Source organism: Oncorhynchus masou, chromosome 15, assembly GCF_036934945.1.
Source record: "Oncorhynchus masou masou isolate Uvic2021 chromosome 15, UVic_Omas_1.1, whole genome shotgun sequence".
Lineage (NCBI taxonomy): Eukaryota > Metazoa > Chordata > Actinopteri > Salmoniformes > Salmonidae > Oncorhynchus > Oncorhynchus masou.
The window spans coordinates 67,412,943-67,432,537 of record NC_088226.1 but is presented as its reverse complement, the minus strand read 5'-3'; the positions used below and the strand labels follow the sequence as shown (position 1 = coordinate 67,432,537).

At 44.0% G+C, this 19,595-nt stretch overlaps 1 protein-coding gene across 5 annotated transcripts in view; it reads left to right on the top strand.

Annotated features, from left to right (window-relative positions):
- LOC135556711 (GRAM domain-containing protein 2A-like) overlaps nt 1–19,595 on the top strand; it is a 68,539-nt gene that overhangs the window by 12,321 nt on the left and 36,623 nt on the right. For all 5 annotated transcript variants that reach the window (XR_010458045.1, XR_010458046.1, XM_064990104.1 and 2 more), the window contains exon 2: nt 7,158–7,283. Coding sequence is in view for 3 of the 5 variants with exons in the window: in XM_064990104.1 (XP_064846176.1) it covers nt 7,162–7,283 (122 nt within the window). In the remaining 2 variants the exon portion in view is untranslated. The remainder of the gene's footprint in view (nt 1–7,157; nt 7,284–19,595) is intronic.

The following is a 19,595-nucleotide window of genomic DNA, read 5'->3' as shown; positions in this document are numbered from 1 at the left end:
GAACAGTAAACCTGTAGGCTATTCGGTTGCACCCAAAGATTTAATCAGTTTCATTTCCATGCATGTGGATGGGTGTTGATTCCGGGCGAGAGGGGGAGATCATTTTCTTACCATTTGCATCAGTGTCCATGGAAGTGTTTATCCAGCCACGTGCTGAAGACAGACAGGAGTAACATCATATCAGTACTGGAAGGTGTGAACACGTGTTTGTCTCACTGAATGATACCCATGTGTTTTACGACAGTGTCTGACTTGAGACATAACAGCCCAGTCCACTGGGCAAAAAAAAACTGGTTCAATCAGTTGTTTCAACATTATCCATGTATTGTAATGTGGAAACCACTGTACCTTTGGATTTAAAAAAAATAAAATAATAATAACTTTTTAGGGGTGGAATTTCAACTACAGGATTATGTTATCGTGGTAACCAAATTTCAACATAGACAAACCTTGTATAAAATATCTGAAATGTCAGATCTTCAACGTTATATCCTCTATCTGAAAATAAATATGCTAGACAGCACCTCCTACTGGAGAGTTGATCTATCTACAGCACCTCCTACTGGAGAGTTGATCTATCTACAGCACCTCCTACTGGAGAGTTGATCTATCTACAGCTATTCATTTGGTCTGCTCAGTCCTGCTTAGATATTTGTCATTAACTACTATCAATGTGCTACTACCAGGTCGGCAGGTAACCTAGTGGTTAGAGCATTGGGCAAGTAACTGCAAGGTTGCTAGATCGAATCCCCGAGCTGACAAGGTAAAAAATCTGTCATTCTACCCCTGAACAAGGCAGTTAACCCACTGTTCCTAGGCCATCATTGAAAATAAGAATTTATTCTCAACTGACTTGCCGAGTTAAATAAACAATTCTGAGATTGAAAGATCTCTTAATGACTAAATATATTTACTGTTGCGAAAACATTACAAAGGTTTGGTTTAACAAAGCAAATTAAATGTAACTATACTTTATAATTCATGTATCATCAATGAGACTATTTCGGTCTATAAAGAAAAGGATTAAGTCAAGATGAAACTATCCAAGCATTATCCTTTCAATGTTGATATTTGGTTGCGTTGACGACCGAACGCAATTCAATATCACTTTTGAAATACAGTGAATAGCGTAAAGTTATCTTACAAACTAATTTAACAGTATTTAATCAACCTTAAAGTTAGTAACACATCCATGGCTACATTCTGAGGTTACTGTAACTATTTATTTTTATGTAAACATAGAGAGCGTGCACGTTAAAGATCGCAGGTCATAGGTCATCGCAGGTCTGTGGAGATCTTCACATTTGCTGTAATAATCTGTACAGAATCTCGACTGGTATGAATCACTTGCACCACTTGTACATTTAATGTGATCTCAACTACAATCCGGGTCATTGGGTTGTGCTATTAGATGAAGCACAGTGAGAACACGTTGAGTTGTTGAATAAATATAAAAAATATTAGACATTGTTTTCCCATTTGAACTTTGTTGTGCTTTTAAGTGGTTCAAAGCGCTGTGATAACACATTTAGATGACGACTCAAACCAGAAATTAGACATTGTTTTCCCATTGGAATTTGGTTGTGCTCTTCAGAAGGTGGAAAGCATAGTGATAACACACTGGAAATTCAACAAACTTCTGGCTGACCTTGTTTTGAGTGGATGAATAAAGGTTGAAATCTCATTGATCAACGTCTCTACCAAATATTACCCAAATGTTCCCGTTGAAATGAAGTGGCGTGCCCAGTTTGGAAGTGAGGCTGGATGGTTAATAAAGCCTCTGAATTAAATGTATGTTTTGAACTATCCGGAGAGTGTTTTAATATCGTATCTAGATTATTTTTAACCATCATCTCAATACTAGGCTGGTCCTAGATGTCTTTTAATTACTGTATGATAATGGTCATGGGTGTTGGCAAGAGAGCACACACAGATCTGGGACCAGGCCATGTCTGTGTACGTCACTCTGGTCCTGGGGGAGCTAGGACGCCAGAGAGCACTCACATCTGGGACCAGGCCCTAGTCAGAGTACGTCACTCTGGTCCTGGGGGAGCTAGGACGCCAGAGAGCACACACATCTGGGACCAGGCCCTAGTCAGTGTACGTCACTCTGTTCCTGGGGGAGCTAGGACGCCAGACAGCACACACATCTGGGACCAGGCCCTAGTCAGTGTACGTCACTCTGGTCCTGGGGGAGCTAGGACGCCAGGCAGCCAGTCACCAAGGGGCTTACTGAACTTCAGAGAACATGACATTTTGAATAAAAGTGGAAAGAAAAGAGGATGTTTGGCAGATGAAACCAGGAAATACCTGGCCTGGGGAATCACCAGGCATTCATCTACACTGACCTCAGATCCAGCCCTTCCTACATGACTGGCAAATTTGGCTCATGTTTTAGAAAGGAAAGATGAAAGAGCGAGCAGGGTTGTGTAACTGACAAAGGGAGAATCACATTCTTACATAACCCTGCTCTCTCATCGCCTATACACTCTTAGAACCTAAAACAGTTATTCGGCTGTCCCCAGAACCCTTCTTGGTTCCATGTAGAACCCTTTCCGCAGAGGGTTCTACATAGAACCCAAAATATAGTATTTTATAGGAGTATTTTATATGAGGAATATTTTATAGGAGTGTCATCAATTATAGCATATATTACTCAATTTTTTACATTTTTTAAATATAACCTTTTAATGAGGCAAGTCAGTTAAAAACAATTTCTTATTTACAAGGACGGCCTACCCCGGACCAATTGTGGCTATGGGACTCCCAATCACGGCCTGACGTGAACCAAGGACTGTAGTGACATCTCTTGCATTGAGATGCAATGCCTTAGAACGCTGAGCCACTCAGGAGCCCTGCGTTGTGCTAAATCGTGTATCCTAATTAAATCTGAAGGGAAACAGACGGGGCAGGCACAGACATGTTAAATGAATTTGAGTATTTATGAGTTTTGTATTGTGAGCCTGTGAGGGTTCTACCAACCAAGCTTGTGATGTATTTAATATAGGCTCAATGAATAATGATACCAAATAAATAAAAAGGGGGCCCTGGGGAAAGAAGGTTGGGGAACTGTTCTAGATTATATACCAGCTGGTGCCTGTATCCTGGTGATCACACCTCCCCAGTCACACGTCAACCTGCATCACCATCAGAATGCCTGTGGAAGCCTCCATCACCACCATCAAATTGCCTGTGGAAGCCTCCATCACCACCATCAAATTGCCTGTGGAAGCCTCCATCCCCACCATCAGAATGCCTGTGGAAGCCTCCATCACTACCATCAGAATGCCTGTGGAAGCCTCCATCACTACCATCAGAATGCCTGTGGAAGCCTTCATCACTACCATCAGAATGCCTGTGGAAGCCTTCATCACCACCATCAGAATGCCTGTGGAAGCCTCCATCACTACCATCAGAATGCCTGTGGAAGCCTTCATCACCACCATCAGAATGCCTGTGGAAGCCTCCATCACTACCATCAGAATGCCTGTGGAAGCCTTCATCACCACCATCAGAATGCCTGTGGAAGCCTTCATCACCACCATCAGAATGCCTGTGGAAGCCTCCATCACTACCATCAGATTGCCTGTGGAAGCCTCTATCACCACCATCAGAATGCCTGTGGAAGCCTTCATCACCACCATCAGAATGCCTGTGGAAGCCTTCATCACCACCATCAGAATGCCTGTGGAAGCCTCCATCACTACCATCAGAATGCCTGTGGAAGCCTCCATCACCACCATCAGAATGCCTGTGGAAGCCTTCATCACCACCATCAGAATGCCTGTGGAAGCCTCCATCACTACCATCAGAATGCCTGTGGAAGCCTCCATCACCACCATCAGAATGCCTGTGGAAGCCTCCATCACCACCATCAGAATGCCTGTGGAAGCCTTCATCGCCACCATCAGAATGCCTGTGGAAGCCTCCATCACCACCATCAGAATGACTGTGGAAGCCTCCATCACTACCATCAGAATGCCTGTGGAAGCCTTCATCACCACCATCAGAATGCCTGTGGAAGCCTCCATCACTACCATCAGAATGCCTGTGGAAGCCTCCATCACCACCATCAGAATGCCTGTGGAAGCCTCTATCACCACCATCAGAATGCCTGTGGAAGCCTTCATCACCACCATCAGAATGCCTGTGGAAGCCTCCATCACCACCATCAGAATGCCTGTGGAAGCCTCTATCACCACCATCAGCATGCCTGTGGAAGCCTTCATCACCACCATCAGAATGCCTGTGGAAGCCTTCATCACCACCATCAGAATGCCTGTGGAAGCCTCCATCACTACCATCAGAATGCCTGTGGAAGCCTCCATCACTACCATCAGAATGCCTGTGGAAGCCTCCATCACTACCATCAGAATGCCTGTGGAAGCCTCCATCACTACCATCAGAATGCCTGTGGAAGCCTCCATCACTACCATCAGAATGCCTGTGGAAGCCTCTATCACCACCATCAGAATGCCTGTGGAAGCCTTCATCACCACCATCAGAATGCCTGTGGAAGCCTCCATCACTACCATCAGAATGCCTGTGGAAGCCTTCATCACCACCATCAGAATGCCTGTGGAAGCCTCCATCACTACCATCAGAATGCCTGTGGAAGCCTCCATCACCACCATCAGAATGCCTGTGGAAGCCTTCATCACCACCATCAGAATGCCTGTGGAAGCCTTCATCACCACCATCAGAATGCCTGTGGAAGCCTCCATCACCACCATCAGAATGCCTGTGGAAGCCTCCATCACCACCATCAGAATGCCTGTGGAAGCCTTCATCACCACCATCAGAATGCCTGTGGAAGCCTTCATCACCACCATCAGAATGCCTGTGGAAGCCTCCATCACTACCATCAGAATGCCTGTGGAAGCCTCCATCACTACCATCAGAATGCCTGTGGAAGCCTCCATCACTACCATCAGAATGCCTGTGGAAGCCTCCATCACTACCATCAGAATGCCTGTGGAAGCCTCCATCACTACCATCAGAATGCCTGTGGAAGCCTCCATCACTACCATCAGAATGCCTGTGGAAGCCTCCATCACTACCATCAGAATGCCTGTGGAAGCCTCCATCACTACCATCAGAATGCCTGTGGAAGCCTTCATCACCACCATCAGAATGCCTGGAAGCCTCCATCACTACCATCAGAATGCCTGTGGAAGCCTCCATCACTACCATCAGAATGCCTGTGGAAGCCTCCATCACTACCATCAGAATGCCTGTGGAAGCCTTCATCACCACCATCAGAATGCCTGTGGAAGCCTTCATCACCACCATCAGAATGCCTTCATCACCACCATCAGAATGCCTGTGGAAGCCTCCATCACTACCATCAGAATGCCTGTGGAAGCCTCCATCACTACCATCAGAATGCCTGTGGAAGCCTTCATCACCACCATCAGAATGCCTGCGGAAGCCTCCATCACTACCATCAGAATGCCTGCGGAAGCCTCCATCACTACCATCAGAATGCCTGTGGAAGCCTCCATCACTACCATCAGAATGCCTGTGGAAGCCTTCATCACCACCATCAGAATGCCTGTGGAAGCCTTCATCACCACCATCAGAATGCCTGTGGAAGCCTTCATCACCACCATCAGAATGCCTGTGGAAGCCTCTATCACCACCATCAGAATGCCTGTGGAAGCCTTCATCACCACCATCAGAATGCCTTCATCACCACCATCAGAATGCCTGTGGAAGCCTCCATCACTACCATCAGAATGCCTGTGGAAGCCTTCATCACCACCATCAGAATGCCTGTGGAAGCCTTGATCGATACAGCCATGCTTAGACCTCCACACTTGGAACTCCAAATCAACCAATAAACCACCTTCACCTTAACGTCACAGTGATTAGAGAAGAGAAGCATTGTGATGAAACTCATTTCCCAGGAGATCTATTTTACACTGAGAGCGCAAAACATTAAGGACACCTGCTCTTTCCTTGACATAGAATGACCAGGTGAATCCAGCTGAAAGCAATGACCCTTTATTGATTTAATTTGTTAAATCCATTTCAGTCAGTGTAGATGAAGGGGAGGAGACAGGTGGTTAAAGAAGGATTTTTTAGCCTCGAGACAATTGAGACATGGATTGTGTATGTGTGCCATTCAGAGGGTGAATGGGCAAGACAAAAGATTTATGTGCCTTTGAACGGGGTATGGTAGTAGGTACCAGGTGCAACGGTTTGTGTCAAGAATTGCAACGCTTCTAGGTTTTTCCCGTTCAACAGTTTCCTGTGTGTATCAAGAATGATCCACCACTCAAAGCTAACCAGTCAACTGTTCGCATGCCTTTCTTCCCTCATACAGCCACACAGTCTGCTGCTGTTTTTCTCATTAACAACTCTCTAGTCTCAGAGTAGGGTCACAATGCTAGTAGTAGGTAATGAAAGATGTTGTTGTTTAAGGTCAGGGTGCGCTAATGTAGGCTGTGTACCAGTTTACTGGAAACCACTCACGACAAGCAGGAAACCACTCACGACAAGCAGGAAACCACTCACGACAAGCAGGAAACCACTCACGACAAGCAGGAAACCACTCACGACAAGCAGGAAACCACTCACGACAAGCAGGAAACCACTCACGACAAGCAGGAAACCACTCACGACAAGCAGGAAACCACTCAAGGCAAGCAGGACCCCCCCCTGTTCCCTCCACCCATGCTCTGCTTGTTACTCTAGGTGTGCCACAGCGTGGCATTTCCCATTGACTTTACATCTGCTAAAACTACAGAAAGGAAAAAGCCCTTTGAAACTGTTCTGAAAATAAAGGTCTAGGTGCAAGTGGGAAGTTGTGTCAGGAAATAATTGCATTAGCCACACATGCTAAGGAGAGGAATTGTCACCAGATCTTCCTCAGACATGCTTCTCTCCCCTTTTTTGACCAACCTTCCCCTGGGACATGGAGTATATAAGGCTTTTCACACCCCTGAGCTGAGTGAAACCAAGCTGCCTGGTTGTGAATCCATCATTGTTTCTGAAAAGCCCAATGTGAAAAGGACATATCAGCTGGCAGCACAGTACGGTCTGACTCGGCAACAACGAGTAGAAAAGGTTGTGTACCTGTGTGTGAGTGATGTGTTAATCGTTTAGTCATCTCAGTCTGTGATGGGGTGTCGTGTTCTGTTCTGTCACCTCAGGCTGATGATGATGACGATGATGATGGACCAACAGGAGCAGAGTGATGACATCAGTGTCCCGAGCCCGCTGGAGTTGCTGACCGAGGCCGCCAAGGAGGACGATGGGCACTGCCAACCACAGTTCAGGTGAGGCATCTCCTCTTCTTTGACACCAATCTCGGATCGGGTAAATCCTCCCAATACCTCCTCAATGCTCATTTTAAAGCGGACTCCAGAGTGGTAAACAGATAGTGTCTCCCCATGCTGTCACGAGGGGCCTTTAACAAGCCATCTCTGATTAGAAGCTGAACAAGCATTCTTCATGAGTCATCTCCCATGTTGCTACATTTTCAATGCAGACACTGTAACTTACTTACACTGTAAGTTATGGTGAATGTTATGGTGAATGTGTCTAGACTGATCCCAGTACACTGCCAGTTAGCAAAACTGGTTACAATGACGTTATGATCAGGTTGTGTACTGGTTGAATATGGACGCTTTGTTAAAGTCTTTTTAGCAACTATAAAATAACGTCATTAAGATGTCATTTACAAGCACCCACAATAACATCTGCTAAATATATGTATGTGACCAATAAAATTAGATTTGACTCGATGTGCCATCGCCCATTGCTGTCATTGCTTGCTGGGTGGACTTAAAGACAGGGAGGCAAATTAGCAACTAGCATTATAATGTACAGTGATATCTCCACCTCTTTCTGCCCATATTCAATAACCCTGTCTGCTCCTCTTGGAACTCCCTCTCCTGGATCTGGGAGAATTGCCATCAACTGACACTAATTAGCATAACGCAACGGACAAAGAATATTACTAGAAAATATTCATATTCATGAAATCACAGGTGAAATATATTGAAACACAGATTAGCCTTTTGTTAATCACCCTGTCATCTCAGATTTTGAAATTATGCTTTACAGCCAAAACAAGACGAGCATTTGTGTAAGTTTATCGATAGCATAGCATTATGCCTAGCTAGCAGCAGGCAGCTTGGTCATGAAAATCAGAAATGCAAATCAAATTAAATAATTTACCTTTGATGAGCTTCGGATGTTTTCACTCACGAGACTCCCGGTTAGACAGCAAATGTTTATTTTGTCCCATAAAGATTATTTTTATAGCCGAAATACCTCCGTTTGTACTTCACATTTGGTTGAGAAATCCACCGGAAACTGCGGTCACGACAACGCCGAAATATATTCCAAATTAGATCCATAATATCGACAGAAACATGGCAAACGTTTTTTATAATCAATCCTCAAGGTGTTTTTCAAATATCTATTCGATAATATATCAACCGGGACAGGTGGCTTCTTAGTAGGAAAGAGAGAAACAATGGCCGCATTTGTCCTTTACACACAAAACACTCTGAGAGCCTCCAGCTGACCACTGACGCAATGTTGTCATTCAGGCTCATTTTTCAAAATAAAAGCCTGAAACTATGTATTGTGACACTAGACACATTAGGGAAGCCATAGAACACGGAATCTGGTTGATATCCCATTCACTGCTCAATAGGGACGCATAGGAACGCAGAGCTTTCTAAATAAGAGTCCCTTCCTGATTGGATTCTTCTCAGGCTTTCGCCTGCAATATCAGTTCTGTTATACTCACAGACAATATTTTTACAGTTTTGGAAACTTTAGAGTTTTCTATCCTAATCTGTCAATTACATGCATATTCTAGCATCTTGTCCTGACAAAATAGCCCGTTTACTTTGGGAATGTTATTTTTCCAAAACTGAAAATAGTGCCCCCTAGTTTCAAGAGGTTATTAAGTAGCCTACAAGTCCCCACCTGAATTCTGCTCCACCCTGAAGGCCCCTGTGTGTACAGAAGGAGTTAGTAGCTTAGAATACAACAAAAGACTGCCAAACACTGGCAGCTTGCCCATCAAAGACAGTTAAAGGTCTCCGTGGTCTGTTTCCTTTTCCCTTCCTATTTATTTACGTTGGCATCGAGTAGAATAGAATCACACCTTGTGATTCAACATTGGTGAAAAGACTGTCTCGTGGTTCCGGTGGGAAGGGGGTACCAGTACAGATTCTATGTGGAGGTTATATACAGGGGGCACCGGTTAGTCGAGGTAATTGAGGTAAAATGTACATGTAGGAAGGGTTGTTATACTATTCATTTCTAGGATTACAACAGTTCATCCAAGTGTTTTGATATATATCGGACTTCAAATCGCAGTATTTAAAAAAAATATCATGCAGCCCTAACACACACGCACAGACATGCACACACACACACACACACACACACGCACACACTCTCTCAGTGTGAATGCTGTACCCTGCCACAGGACTAGAGTACAGCCTGTTTGTCTTTGGGTTGACCTGATACCACTGCCAGCAGAAATGTCTCCTCCTCTCTTCCTCTTCCTGTCTGTCTGCTCCTCGTTATAAAAGCCAGCAGGTTGCAGGACAAAACACACAGTTTGGGATTAACTGTCTCTCTCTCAGCCCACCCGGGTCACTTCAGCTCACTGACTAGACTAGAGAACCACACTATAGTACAGCTTGTATCCTGTCTAAATTGTGCAGAGCTGTGCCTCCCCACCGGAGACTGGGGTTCAATCCCCTCTCTCTCTTTTTGACTTTCTTTTTTTTCTTCTATTGTGTTATTGACTGTATGTTTGTATTACTCCATGTGTAACTCTGTGTTGTTGTATGTGTCGCACTGCTTTGCTTTATCTTGGCCAGGTCGCATTTGTAAATGAGAACTTGTTCTCAACTAGCCTACTTGGTTAAATAAAGGTGAAATAAAAAAATACATTCTCACTTTATCTCCTTCCATATTCAGTAAATACCTGTCTATTAAACCATATAAAAATACTAAAGGTTGAGTGGAAGAAGTAGCATTAACAACCCAATGTTTCCCCCCTAGATTGTCTCACGTTACCCCAACTTCCACGTCTCGTTGTCGCTCGGTTATTTTTCAGAACGATCGTGAGAAGGCCTAGAAATCGAGGTCACTTCCTGACGCTACCAACCAGGGCCGGCTGTATGGATCAGCTGAGATGGAGCTCATCACCACTAAATAAAAGTTTACTTCTGCCACAGATTTTTTTTTTATCCCATCAAGGTGGTTGGGAACCACTGGTCTAGCCAGTTAACTCAACCTGTAGTAATCGTGGCTGAAAAGCGACCGGGTACACAGGGCTCATGCCCAGGGACCATGATCCTCCAGGGGGTACGACTCCAAATTAGGAAAGTGTTTCTAATGTTTTGTACACTCAGTGTATATGCGTATTTGGTGTGGCTCACAGATGGAATACATTACAGATGACTGTGGCGAATGGAAGCTGGTTAATACTCTTGATGTAACATGTCCCTGGTTCAGTTCAGATCAGCCTTTTCTTTTCCCTGAAGGCAGGGAGTGGAGGGAGGTCTGGCAATCTTGGCATGGCCCACAGTGGTGTCATCATACCTACCCAGCCTTGTGATCCTAGGTTGGCAAAGGAAGGTCAGCTTCTCAGTTAGCAGTTTTATCTATGAAAAAAGATTGTAGTTAGAGTGCAGTATAACTGGGGAGGCAGGGTAGCCTAGTGGTTAGAGCGTTGGACTAGTAACTGAAATGGTTGCAAGATCAAATCCCTGAGCTGACTAGGTACAAATCTGTCATTCTGCCCCTGAATCCACTGTTCCTAGGTCGTCATTGTAAATTAGAATTTGTTCTTAACTGACTTGCCTAGTAAAATAAAGGTTAATAAAAAATAAATGCAGTTATTCTGCAATTACTGTGTCCAAAATAAATTGCAGTTACAAAACTGCAATGATTTTCTTTAGCCAAAAAGTTGGCTAACGTAAACTATTATTTTTGCCTCAATCACACTACATCTTAATCAAACGATGAATCTAGGGGCCAAACGATTGAAGACCGGGTGGCAGGTAGCCTGGTGGTTAGAGCGTTGGACAGAGTGCAGTGCAGTATAACCTCTTGATGCTATGGGGGCGCTATTTCATTTTTGGATACAAAGACGTGCCCCTTTTAAGCGCAATATTTTTTCACAAAAAGATGCTCGACTATGCATATAATTGATAGCTTTGGAAAGAAAACACTCTGACGTTTCCAGAACTGCAAAGATATTGTCTGTGAGTGCCCCAGAACAGGAGCTACAGGCAAAACCAAGATGAAACTTCAACCAGGAAATGAGCAGGATTTTTGAGGCTCTGTTTTTCATTGTCTCCTTATATGGCTGTGAATGCGCAAGGAATGAGCCTGCCCGATCTATCGTTTCCCCAAGGTGTCTGCAGCATTGTGACGTATTTGCAGGCATATCATTGGAAGATTGACCATAAGAGACTACATTTGCCAGGTGTCCGCCCGGTGTCCTGAGTGGAAAGTGGTGCGCAAAACTCAGCTGCTGGTATTTTTCCATGGGATTCTGAGACGAAAGCAGGCTTCCACAAACGGCATATCAATGAAGAGATATGTGAAAAAACACCTTGAGGATTGATTCTAAACAACGTTTGCCATGTTTCGGCCGATATTATGGAGTTAATTTGGAAAAAAAGTTCGACGTTTTGGTGACTGAATTTTCGGTTTGTTTCGGTAGCCAAATGTGATGTACAAAACGGAGCGATTTCACCTACACAAAGAATCTTTCAGGAAAAACTGAACATTTGCTATGTAACTGAGAGTCTCCTCATTGAAAACATCCAAAGTTCTTCAAAGGTAAATGATTTTGTTTGATTGGTTTTCTGTTTTTTTGTGAAAATGTTGCGTGCTAAATGCTACGCTAAATGTTACGCTAGCTATCAATACTCTTACACAAATGCTTGATTTGCTATGGTTCAAAAGCATATTTTGAAAATCTGAGATGACAGTGTTGTTAAGAAAAGGCTAAGCTTGAGAGCAAGCATATTTATTTCATTTCATTTGCAATTTTCAGAAATCGTTAACGTTGCGTTATGGTTATGAGCCTGAGGCTGTATTCACGATCCCGGATCCGGGATGGGTACTATCAAGAGGATAACTGGGGAGGCAGGGTAGCCTAGTGGTTAGAGCGTTGGACTTGTAACCGAAATGGTTGCAAGATCAAATCGCTGAGCTGACAAGGTACACATCTGTCATTCTACCCCCTGAACAAGGCAATGCATTTTTTCCAATGCAACACTTTATTCTCTCTGTGCAGCAATGGACAAGCCAGAAACTATTTTATGTCAGACAAAACCTCTAAAGATGATTTCCAAACTGTATCAAGTGTTGATAGAGGCTTTTCCCAATGACACAAATCATGTAAAACAAAAATGTGAGGGTAGACCTGGGAGACGCTGTTGTATGATGATGAATGGATACAGATGTGTGTGTGAAGGCCCAGTCGTGTTCATATCATCTCAGACATAAATTACTGCAGCTTAAAACCATCCAGAGAAGGTACTATATGCTCAAAAAAACTGCTCAAAAAAATAAAGGGAACACTTAAACAACACAAAGTCAATCACACTTCTGAGAAATCAAACTGACCACTTAGGAAGCAACACTGATTGACCATACATTTCACATGCTGTCGTGCAAATGGAATAGACAACAGGTGGAAATTCTAGGCAATTTGCAAGACACCCCCAAAGCGGTGCTTTCACTCTAGTGGTAGCATGAGACGGAGTCCACATCCCACACAAGTGGCTCAGGTAGTGCAGCTCATCCAGGATGGCACATCAATGCGAGCTGTGACAAGAAGGTTTGCTGTGTCTGTCAGCATAGTGTCCAGAGCATGGAGGCGCTACCAGGAGACAGGCCAGTACATCAGGAGACGTGGAGGAGGCCGTAGGAGGGCAACAACCCAGCAGCAGGACCGCTACCTCCTCATTTGTGCAAGGAGAAGCAGGAGGAGCACTGCCAGAGCCCTGCAAAATGACCTCCAGCAGGCCACAAATGTGCATGTGTCTGCTCAAACGGTCAGAAACAGACTCCATGTGGGGGTATGAGGGCCCGACGTCCACAGGTGGGGGTTGTGCTTACAGCCCAACACCGTGCAGGACGTTTGGCATTTGCCAGAGAACACCAAGATTGGCAAATTTGCCACTGGCACCCTGTGCTCTTCACAGATGAAAGCAGGTTCACACTGAGCAAATGTGACAGACGTGACAGAGTCTGGAGACGCAGTGGAGAACATTCTGCTGCCTGCAACATCCTCCAGCATGACCGGTTTGGCAGTGGGTCAGTCATGGTGTGGGGGTGCCGCACAGCCCTCCATGTGCTCGCCAGAGGTAGCCTGACTGCCATTAGGTACCAAGATGAGATCCTCAGACCCCTTGTGAGACCATATGCTGGTGCGGTTGGCCCTGGGTTCCTCCTAATGCAAGACAGTGCTAGACCTCATGTGGCTGGAGTGTGTCAGCAGTTCCTGCAAGAGGAAGGCATTGATGCTATGCACTGGCCCGCCCATTCCCCACGTTGCAACACAGACTGTCCAGGAGTTGACGGATGCTTTAGTCCAGGTCTGGGAGGAGATCCCTCAGGAGACCATCCGCCACCTCATCAGGAGCATACCCAGGCATTGTAGGGAGGTCATGCAGGCTCGTGGAGGCCACACACAATACTGAGCCTCAAATTGACTTAAAATAAGCACATAACATCAAAGTTGGATCAGCCTGTAGAGTGGTTTTCCACTTTAATTTGGAGTGTGACTCCAAATCCAGACCTTCATGGGTTGATAAATTTGATTGCCATTGATAATGTTTGTGTGATTTTGTTGTCAGCACATTCAACTATTTAAAGAAAAAAAGTATTTAATAAGAATATTTCATTCATTCAGATCTAGGATGTGTTATTTTAGTGTTCCCTTTATTTTTTGAGCAGTATATATATATATATATATATATATATATATATATATATATATATATGTCAGTGAAACTGAATATCAAGCACTCAGAAATGTAAATCTCCTCTCGTGGAGGAAACATATTTCCAGGTCTTGTGAAGGCTGGCTGATTTCTAGCTAAAAAGTATGTTCTTTTATCTCATCACGTCTACAGATACGCCCTTTTGTTGTTTTCTTGGAAATGTTGATACTGGATACTGTTATCTGAAGAAACTGTGTAATCTAGCATTTATAGCGGCTAAGAAATGCATTGCCATCGATTGAAAGGTTGGTTATCCTCCCACAATGTCGCAATGGATGTATCACTAGGTTTGATTCATTACAAGATTATGGGTATACAGGATGTATCACTAGGTTTATTTGTTACCAGACTAAGGGTATAATGGATGTATCACTAGGTTTATTTGTTACCAGACTAAGGGTATAATGGATGTATCACTAGGTTTGATTCATTACAAGATTATGGGTATAATGGATGTATCACTAGGTTTATTTGTTACCAGACTAAGGGTATAATGGATTATCACTAGGTTTGATTCATTACAAGACTAAGGGTATACAGGATGTATCACTAGGTTTATTTGTTACCAGACTAAGGGTATAATGGATTATCACTAGGTTTGATTCATTACCAGACTAAGGGTATAATGGATGTATCACCAGGTTTGATTCATTACCAGACTAAGGGTATACAGGATGTATCACTAGGTTTGATTCATTACCAGACTAAGGGTATAATGGATGTATCACCAGGTTTGATTCATTACCAGACTAAGGGTATACAGGATGTATCATCAGGTTTGATTCATTACCAGACTAAGGGTATACTGGGAAACTTTCATAAGGTCTGTGTGCCTTATATGGAATACTATACCACAAAACCGGACTGTATTGACAACATTAGATTTTTGTTGTTGTCAAGCAGTCTGATTTGGGGGATTATGGCTCAGATGCATAAGGCACATCTCTCTCCAGAATGGACTCTCTCCTGCCATTTTGTGGGTATTCATTGTTTCTTAACTTCATTGTTTTCTATGTCTAAAACTTCCCCATTACAAATATCACCAGTTGTAGACTATATGTACTCTTTAATTCTAACAGGTTTCATTTTGAATCTGCAATGTGTATTTGGTTATGGTCATTTCAGTAAGTTTTCTATCGTTCTCGTTGTCGGAGTGGACATGTGTTTTGCAGAAATCACAACCTACAGTATGTTACACTTGTGAGAAACACGTTTTTGTTTATTGCCTTCCGTTTTGTCAATTTATTAATCGTCTTTTGTTTGAAAAATCTCCTGTCAATGTTGAGTAAGGACGCGCACCTGATTACGTAGTATGACGAGTCGACCTGCCACCTTAGCTGGTCACTGATGTTCTAACTAACCCCAGAACCACAGGAGAATTGATGTTCTAACTAACCCCAGAACCCCAGAACCACAGGAGAATTGATGTTCTAACTAACCCCAGAACCACAGGAGAATTGATGTTCTAACTAACCCCAGAACCACAGGAGAATTGATGTTCTAACTAACCCCAGAACACCCCAGAACCACAGGAGAATTGATGTCCTAACTAACCCCAGAACCACAGGAGAATTGATGTTCTAACTAACCCCAGAACACCCCAGAACCACAGGAGAATTGATGTTCTAACTAACCCCAGAACCACAGGAGAATTGATGTTCTAACTAACCCCAGAACACCCCAGAACCACAGGAGAATTGATGTTCTCACTAACCCCAGAACCACAGGAGAATTGATGTTCTAACTAACCCCAGAACCACAGGAGAATTGATGTTCTAACTAACCCCAGAACACCCCAGAACCACAGGAGAATTGATGTTCTAACTAACCCCAGAACCACAGGAGAATTGATGTTCTAATAACCCCAGAACCACAGGAGAATTGATGTTCTAACTAACCCCAGAACACCCCAGAACCACAGGAGAATTGATGTTCTAATAACCCCAGAACCACAGGAGAATTGATGTTCTAACTAACCCCAGAACACCCCAGAACCACAGGAGAATTGATGTTCTAACTAACCCCAGAACCACAGTAGAATTGATGTTCTAACTAACCCCAGAACCACAGGAGAATTGATGTTCTAACTAACCCCAGAACCACAGGAGAATTGATGTTCTAACTAACCCCAGAACCACAGGAGAATTGATGTTCTAACTAACCCCAGAACACCCCAGAACCACAGGAGAATTGATGTTCTAACTAACCCCAGAACCACAGGAGAATTGATGTTCTAACTAACCCCAGAACACCCCAGAACCACAGGAGAATTGATGTTCTAACTAACCCCAGAACCACAGTAGAATTGATGTTCTAACTAACCCCAGAACCACAGGAGAATTGATGTTCTAACTAACCCCAGAACCACAGGAGAATTGATGTTCTAACTAACCCCAGAACCACAGGAGAATTGATGTTCTAACTAACCCCAGAACCACAGGAGAATTGATGTTCTAACTAACCCCAGAACCACAGGAGAATTGATGTCCTAACTAACCCCAGAACCACAGGAGAATTGATGTTCTCACTAACCCCAGAACCACAGGAGAATTGATGTTCTCACTAACCCCAGAACCACAGGAGAATTGATGTTCTAACTAACCCCAGAACCACAGTAGAATTGATGTCCTAACTAACCCCAGAACACCCCAGAACCACAGGAGAATTGATGTTCTAACTAACCCCAGAACCACAGGAGAATTGATGTTCTCACTAACCCCAGAACCACAGGAGAATTGATGTCCTAACTAACCCCAGAACCACAGGAGAATTGATGTTCTAACTAACCCCAGAACCACAGGAGAATTGATGTTCTAACTAACCCCAGAACACCCCAGAACCACAGGAGAATTGATGTTCTAACTAACCCCAGAACCACGGGAGAATTGATGTTCTAACTAACCCCAGAACCACAGGAGAATTGATGTCCTAACTAACCCCAGAACCACAGGAGAATTGATGTCCTAACTAACCCCAGAACCACAGGAGAATTGATGTTCTAACTAACCCCAGAACCACAGGAGAATTGATGTTCTAACTAACCCCAGAACCACAGGAGAATTGATGTTCTAACTAACCCCAGAACACCCCAGAACCACAGGAGAATTGATGTTCTAACTAACCCCAGAACCACAGGAGAATTGATGTTCTAACTAACCCCAGAACACCCCAGAACCACAGGAGAATTGATGTTCTAACTAACCCCAGAACCACAGTAGAATTGATGTCCTAACTAACCCCAGAACCACAGGAGAATTGATGTTCTAACTAACCCCAGAACCACAGGAGAATTGATGTTCTAACTAACCCCAGAACACCCCAGAACCACAGGAGAATTGATGTTCTCACTAACCCCAGAACCACAGGAGAATTGATGTCCTAACTAACCCCAGAACACCCCAGAACCACAGGAGAATTGATGTTCTAACTAACCCCAGAACCACAAGAGAATTGATGTTCTAACTAACCCCAGAACCACAGGAGAATTGATGTTCTAACTAACCCCAGAACACCCCAGAACCACAGGAGAATTGATGTTCTAACTAACCCCAGAACACCCCAGAACCACAGGAGAATTGATGTTCTAACTAACCCCAGAACACCCCAGAACCACAGGAGAATTGATGTTCTAACTAACCCCAGAACACCCCAGAACCACAGGAGAATTGATGTTCTAACTAACCCCAGAACCACAGTAGAATTGATGTCCTAACTAACCCCAGAACCACAGGAGAATTGATGTTCTAACTAACCCCAGAACCACAGGAGAATTGATGTTCTCACTAACCCCAGAACCACAGGAGAATTGATGTTCTAACTAACCCCAGAACACCCCAGAACCACAGGAGAATTGATGTTCTAACTAACCCCAGAACACCCCAGAACCACAGGAGAATTGATGTTCTAACTAACCCCAGAACACCCCAGAACCACAGGAGAATTGATGTTCTAACTAACCCCAGAACACCCCAGAACCACAGGAGAATTGATGTTCTAACTAACCCCAGAACCACAGGAGAATTGATGTTCTTAACCCCAGAACCACAGGAGAATTGATGTCCTAACTAACCCCAGAACACCCCAGAACCACAGGAGAATTGATGTTCTAACTAACCCCAGAACCACAGGAGAATTGATGTTCTAACTAACCCCAGAACACCCCAGAACCACAGGAGAATTGATGTTCTAACTAACCCCAGAACCACAGTAGAATTGATGTCCTAACTAACCCCAGAACCACAGGAGAATTGATGTTCTAACTAACCCCAGAACCACAGGAGAATTGATGTCCTAACTAACCCCAGAACACCCCAGAACCACAGGAGAATTGATGTTCTAACTAACCCCAGAACCACAGGAGAATTGATGTTCTAACTAACCCCAGAACCACAGGAGAATTGATGTTCTAACTAACCCCAGAACACCCCAGAACCACAGGAGAATTGATGTTCTAACTAACCCCAGAACCACAGGAGAATTGATGTTCTAACTAACCCCAGAACACCCCAGAACTACAGGAGAATTGATGTTCTAACTAACCCCAGAACCACAGTAGAATTGATGTCCTAACTAACCCCAGAACCACAGGAGAATTGATGTTCTAACTAACCCCAGAACCACAGGAGAATTGATGTTCTCACTAACCCCAGAACCACAGGAGAATTGATGTTCTAACTAACCCCAGAACACCCCAGAACCACAGGAGAATTGATGTTCTAACTAACCCCAGAACACCCCAGAACCACAGGAGAATTGATGTTCTAACTAACCCCAGAACACCCCAGAACCACAGGAGAATTGATGTTCTAACTAACCCCAGAACACCCCAGAACCACAGGAGAATTGATGTTCTAACTAACCCCAGAACCACAGGAGAATTGATGTTCTAACTAACCCCAGAACCACAGGAGAATTGATGTCCTAACTAACCCCAGAACACCCCAGAACCACAGGAGAATTGATGTTCTAACTAACCCCAGAACCACAGGAGAATTGATGTTCTAACTAACCCCAGAACACCCCAGAACCACAGGAGAATTGATGTTCTCACTAACCCCAGAACCACAGGAGAATTGATGTCCTAACTAACCCCAGAACACCCCAGAACCACAGGAGAATTGATGTTCTAACTAACCCCAGAACCACAGGAGAATTGATGTTCTAACTAACCCCAGAACACCCCAGAACCACAGGAGAATTGATGTTCTAACTAACCCCAGAACCACAGTAGAATTGATGTCCTAACTAACCCCAGAACCACAGGAGAATTGATGTTCTAACTAACCCCAGAACCACAGGAGAATTGATGTTCTCACTAACCCCAGAACCACAGGAGAATTGATGTTCTAACTAACCCCAGAACACCCCAGAACCACAGGAGAATTGATGTTCTAACTAACCCCAGAACACCCCAGAACCACAGGAGAATTGATGTTCTAACTAACCCCAGAACACCCCAGAACCACAGGAGAATTGATGTTTAACTAACCCCAGAACACCCCAGAACCACAGGAGAATTGATGTTCTAACTAACCCCAGAACCACAGGAGAATTGATGTTCTAACTAACCCCAGAACCACAGGAGAATTG